This window comes from Malus domestica, chromosome 09 (genome assembly GCF_042453785.1).
Source record: "Malus domestica chromosome 09, GDT2T_hap1".
NCBI classification, from domain to species: Eukaryota; Viridiplantae; Streptophyta; class Magnoliopsida; order Rosales; family Rosaceae; genus Malus; species Malus domestica.
In genome coordinates this window covers 15,282,586-15,288,687 of record NC_091669.1, presented here as the reverse complement: position 1 = coordinate 15,288,687, position 6,102 = coordinate 15,282,586, and the positions used below count along the sequence as shown (strand labels likewise).

General features: G+C 37.4%; 1 protein-coding gene and 1 pseudogene across 1 annotated transcript; one reads left to right on the top strand and one right to left on the bottom strand.

The window, feature by feature from the left end:
- Positions 1–1,396: 1,396 nt before the first annotated feature.
- LOC103453620 (auxin-binding protein ABP19a-like) lies at positions 1,397–2,247 on the top strand. Its single transcript, XM_008393176.4, has one exon. The coding sequence runs from the start codon at positions 1,452–1,454 to the stop codon at positions 2,091–2,093; it is 642 nt and encodes a 213-aa protein (XP_008391398.1). The 5' UTR covers positions 1,397–1,451; the 3' UTR covers positions 2,094–2,247.
- Positions 2,248–2,711: 464 nt separating this feature from the next.
- LOC103453619 (uncharacterized) lies at positions 2,712–3,300 on the bottom strand (annotated as a pseudogene).
- Positions 3,301–6,102: the final 2,802 nt, after the last annotated feature.

The following is a 6,102-nucleotide window of genomic DNA, read 5'->3' as shown; positions in this document are numbered from 1 at the left end:
TCTATCCCAAATATAAACTCCATTCACGGGATGTCCAGAATTTGTAATACCAAATGCAAAAAAAAATTTGTCTTCCTAAAAATGTACGTCCAGAAAATAAATTTGAAGGTTCTTCTAATGTCTCTAATGTTTTCAGTAAGTATCTTGACTTTCTAAGGAGTCACCGTCAATGCGAATGTTTGAATGTTTTTCCAATATCCTTAGTGTTTTCAATATTGTTTTCAGTGTAATTCCTCTTAAAATCTCCTTGAACTTTCCAGTTCTTAAAAATCTCGATGAAATCTTAGCTTGAAGGCAAATGAGTATAGTCCACACAAGAAATCCATGGTAGCCATTTGAAGGAGAGAGTTGAGAGTGTATACCCCAAGATTTGCATGGGTGTACACTTGAATATTTTAGCTGTCAAACTGTCTGCTTGTGCACTTTCCTTCTCTCTTCCCATGTGCTATTCTAAGGCCATTTGGACCACAACAAGAAAGTTCCTCATTCCTCACCAATATCTTCAACTCTACTAATGCATGCTTAGTGATTTTAGCCCACCGATAACTTCTCAATTAAGCCTTCAAATTGATAATGAAAGCTTGCTTCGTATTGGTTGTTTATATATGATCAAGGAATATTGGTCTAATATTTAAGACATTATGCTATGAAAGGTCAAAATCTATTGATGTACCTCTCAGAACGTGAGATTCTTTCATGTCACTAATTTACCACATGTCAATTGCTGATTGGACAGATAATGCACATTTTGAAGACGTTGCAAGCTCTTATTGGACAGTGATGTCACCGTACCAAATCATAGTTGCATGAGAGAATTTCTCTTAACAAAAACCAACTTTTAAGAAACCAACTACTGCGACACTGTTTTATTTATTTTTTGTTAAACATGAACCATTACGAAACTAAATAAGAAACTTTCGCATCCACTGATGTAATAAGTTGATATCCCTTATATTATTGAATCTTTAAACGTGAATGTAAATTGGTCAATAGAGAAAAGGTGTGGCCCTGCTCTAAATGATCACCTTTATCAATAGTCCCTCGTTGTGATGGTTAATGGAACATGCCAAATTAATTTCTTTTTGTGGCAACTTTAGCTAATATGCTACTCATGTTTAGGTTTCTAATTCTCCATTATCCACTATGTAGTTGTGCATGCAAGTTGTTGTTTGACAGAGAGGAAAAATCAATGCCTACTCCAAAAGTCACCCTCTATTGCTAACCGCCAAAAGTGACATCCTGTTTTATTGTTGCCCATGCAATGAAAAAGGGAGTCTCATCACCAAGAACCCTATCAGCCCAACAAATATATGGCTCTCTTTTCTTCATCAGTCAATTGTGTCCTGCATGGGCATGCCCAATCCCTTTATGCACAAACCTGTATAAAACCCTAACCAAACCATAAAAAATTCCACACAATCACTCATCACTTCCCTGAACTGTTTCTGAAAATGCCTCGGTGTCAAATCCTCTTCCTCTTTTCTCTCATTTTCCTCTCATCCTCCACCTCCAATGCCTCTGTCAATGACTTCTGTGTGGCAGATCTGAAAGGCCCAGACAGCCCTTCAGGCTACACCTGCAAGACTGCTGCTATGGTCACTGTCAGTGACTTTGTGTTCTCTGGCCTGGCCAAAGGTGGGAACACCACCAACATAATAAGCGCCGCCGTGACCCCGGCATTTGTTGCCCAGTTCCCAGGAGTCAATGGCCTTGGAATCTCTATCGCAAGGCTAGATTTAGCACCAGGTGGTGTTATCCCATTCCATACACACCCCGGAGCTTCGGAGATTCTCGTTGTGACGAGGGGTATTATCAAAGCCGGGTTTGTTTCGTCTGCCAACACGGTTTACTTGAAAACTCTTCACAAAGGAGAGGTCATGGTTTTCCCACAAGGGTTGCTGCATTTCCAAGTGAATGTTGCAAAAATACATTCCAATGCTTTTGTTAGCTTCAGTAGCGCAAGCCCTGGCCTCCAAATCCTTGACTTTGCCCTTTTCGCCAACGACTTGCCTTCGGAATTGGTGGCGCAGACCACTTTCCTCGACCTTGCTACAATCAAGAAGCTCAAGGGCGTTCTTGGTGGCACTGGTTAATTAATTACTTTAGGTTTTTTCTATTCTTCATTGTAACATTTTAATTTTTGTTTTGCATCCATAAGCTTTTGTTTTGTTCAATTTTTATCGTTTGTGTTGTATCCTAATAATAATGAAGCTTTCAGGAGCAATGATAACTTGGCCAACAAGACAAGCAATTCTTCTCAAAAAAGATAACTAGTAGTTAGAGTACTACTTGTATGATTTTTTACTTGAGTGATTTTTTAAAAGTGTAGCGATTTGAGACTTCTCTTTCAGCCATTTACATTTTGAACAGAATATTTTACAATTTTTTTTTGCATGAGGAGTGTTAAAATCGCTGGTGTTTTCGTAAATATAATGATATTTGAATGAGGACTCGCAAAATTAATAAGGGTTAAATTAAGGGTTCAAATTATGATATTTAAATGTGGACTACGCCCAAACGTGTGGAGCTGTGAAACTTTCATTACCCCATAACATGCTCTTGCTAACAAATGAAAGTTGTAAATCAACAATCTTATGCTCCAAAAAATTTAAAAAAAAAAATTACTTAAAGATCATCACTTGCACAGCTCCAAGGCTATCGAGGCATGGGTTTTCATCTTTTCGAATTTTTTTTAAATTTTTTTTTACCGGAAAACGTCGAAATCACAGGCTACAAGCATGGATAGAGTTGAACATTACACAAACCAATAATCAAAGTACTTTTTCTAATATACAACCAACCAAGAACAAAATGTCCTCAACGGCAACATAAAAAATCAATCATCATCCTCAAGGACGCTCCGACGCCTCGGAATAGTGACTTTGGTCTGCTTGTTTGTTTGGTTGTTGATCTGCTCCAACAACGAAATGAGCCTCTCCTCAGATACCTTCTCAACTATCTGGCCCATTTGAGCATCTCTCAGTATAACATCTTCAACACCCCTTGCCTTCTCAGGTTTCACCAAAGCAATTCTAGCAATTCTTTCAGGAGCTTCGCCTGACACAATCTGACTAAGCATCATCTGCCTCCGTTCTTCGGCCTCCCTCTTGGCATCTTCATTTGCCTTGTGCTGCTCTGGTTTTGTTGTTGCCCTCCAGACCCTCCTACACCATGTTGAGCCATAAGCTCCTGCATTCTTCTTTGTCTAATTGCTTCCAGTTCAGGATCAGCCATTGATTCGACTTCCGGATGAGCGATCGAGTCTCCGAAACAGGTTGCGTTTCATCTTTTCGAAAAATTACCTCCGTAAATAATGTGTTTGTGGAGGGAACACTGTAAGTTTTATCTATCAGCATTTTAAAATTAAGTATTCAACATTTATAGTGACATCTTAAACAAAAAAGAAAGGTAGATCAGTGCTAGATGTGAGGCATTTGACTTTCCCAGAAGTCATCATCTAAAAGATACTAAAGTTCATAACATGAAGGTCAGGACAGTGCTAGATCTAATTCATACAGCGGGCGGGTGGAGATGCTTGCTTATGCAGCAAATCATTGTGCATGGAAGCGGCATGGTGTGCTGCTTGGACAAGGCGGAGAATTGCTCAAACATGCCCAGCTTCTTATCAAGATGTTCCAACTTTAATGCTTTCTTAGGCCTAAGAACACCCAAATCTACCAGAACGAAAGGGACTCCTGAGTTTTATTCCATCTCCATTGCTTCTCTTACAAGTATTATGGGTTTTATTCTCATCGGTCCAACCTTGGGCCCGGCAAGATAAGCGAGTAAATCCGTTAATGTAGGCCTCGAGAGAGCCTTCTTGGGAGACATGAGAAAATGACATGTTGAAGTTCAATTGGTCGCCGGGCCCAAAACGTTGTAGGAGGCATTTACAGGTAAATGTGGCCCATGACGCGTACCCGACGTGTAACTTACACCATTTGAACCACAGAGACGCATCGCCGCTGAGATTGAGGCCAGCTACTGTGACACGGCTGTTGGTGTCGACACAGTGGTAATCCAACTACTCATTCGCCAGAGCTAACCAACTCTAAGGATCGTCGTCGGAAAATCGAATCATGTATTTGGGCCCATTTGAAATGGATGGTGCACCAGTAAAAGTGGAGGGAAAACTATATAGGTGGAGGTTAGGAGCGGAAGGTGGTGGTGGATGTTGAAAACTGAGGTGACACTTGAAGATGGCATGTAAATGGCGGAAGGGAATAAGGTATTGGCGGAGATCTGGAGAGCTGAGAGCCCTAGGTAAGACAAGGTAGCGCGGGTCAGGCACTAAGGCACAGAGAGATCAGGTTGGTGTGAGAAGAGTGACAGCGGAGGGGACGCCGATTCAATAAGAATCTGAGGAGTACCTATCGAAATCTGGAGAATATGATTCGTTGTGGACGACGGATGGAACGAACAAATCTTCTCCATCAAGGCTTTTTTTTAAGATTCCATTTAGCCCACCGTTGAAGATGGGTTTTTGGTCAAAAGTGGGCTAGATTGAGTGGCTCAATCTAGTACCGTTTGTGCAAATGATGTTTAAGTGACCCTAATAGTAATTAGTGGTTTATCGTGATTTCATATAACATCTGTCGATGCAATTGGCGCATTAAGAACTTGACAACAGCCTTCTCCATGTTGCAACTCAACATGAATGATGTTGACAATAAATTCCATTTTGATGGGAGAAAGAACTTTGTATCAACTTATAAGTAAGTTTCATTTCTTTTCATATTGTCAATTAGTTTTATGGTGGAATCTAAGGGCTTATTTTTGAATTTTTTTATAATTTCTCAAAACATTTCTTAAGAATTTTTCTTGAAAACAATTTTCTTTAAGACTAAAAAACTTGTTTGGTATATGATTTAAATTTTTTAAATCTTATAACTAAAACTGGACAAAAAGATCCATAAAAAGGGGTCGAGAGAGAAAGATGAGAGAGAAGGAAAGAAAGTAAGAGATGATTGGAGGAAAGAGAAAGAAGTGGGAAGATCGGAGGAGATAAAGAGGAAGATGAGTGAGAGAAATAATCAAGAGAATGAAGAGAGTGGATTGGATGAGAGACGAAAAATGTTTTAAAAAAAAAGAGAAGGGGGAGAGAGAAAGAAGAAAAGAGAGATAGATTTGGAGTGAGAGGGGAGGAGGGAGAGAAAATAAAGAAGTAAGTTTAAGTTTAAAAACTCTAAAAACTCACTTTTTATGTTTTTAAATAATAGACTATATTTTTTAGTTCGTCTTGAATTTAGTTTTTGAAAATAATCATACCAAACAAGTTTTTAAGGCTTAAAACTTGAAAAATGTTTTTAAGTTTAAAAAATTAGATTCAAATAAAATACCAATCATGCTCTAAACTTTCTTCAAATAATACAATTGGAAGTTTGTTAAAAAGTGGTTTAAAAGCTCTCCTCTCTTAAATAATGAAAGGAATGAAGGGGAAGCTTGGTGAAAGATTCCGAATCTAAACATGAATAAAGAGAACATGGAAAAATTCAATGAAGACGGGTAGGTGCACTTTCCACAAATTTTCTACAATGACGACACTTTGTCTTCACTAAATAAAAAATTAAAATAAAATAAAACCAACAAACTAATAAAAACAATAAACTATAAAACTATGTATAAATGAAAGATTAAAGATAAATATAAATACAGAAATTGGGTAACAAGGCTCAAAGTCAATAACACAGTATTAGCTAATAATAAACTTGTTGCTGATCAAAAGAAGAAAAAAAAACAATAAACTTGTTATCTATTTTGATTTATTGCTGATATTTTCCAGTGGTTATTTTTTTATTAGTGTGACTTTTTAAAGAGTATTTATTGGGTAGTTTTACTAAGACCCCACAATCTTATAAATACACCCTATATTTTTATTTTCTTGCATGAACTTCCTCTTTTACCCCTATTCAAACTAAATTGAGATGGACAAAAAAAAAGGGACACTTTGGATGCGGTCCCTAACTATCAATATTCTTTAATTGAAACCTTTTTAGTTTTTAGTTTTTTATTAAGGTCCCCGACATTAATATAATAATGTAAGTTACTATATTTTTAAATTAAAAATTAAAATTGAAAATTGAAATTTGTAATTGTTTATAT

Bases quoted from the DNA above. Each gene is read 5' to 3' on its own strand.
- LOC103453620 (XM_008393176.4), top strand. From the start codon at position 1,452: ATGCCTCGGTGTCAAATCCTCTTCCTCTTTTCTCTCATTTTCCTCTCA.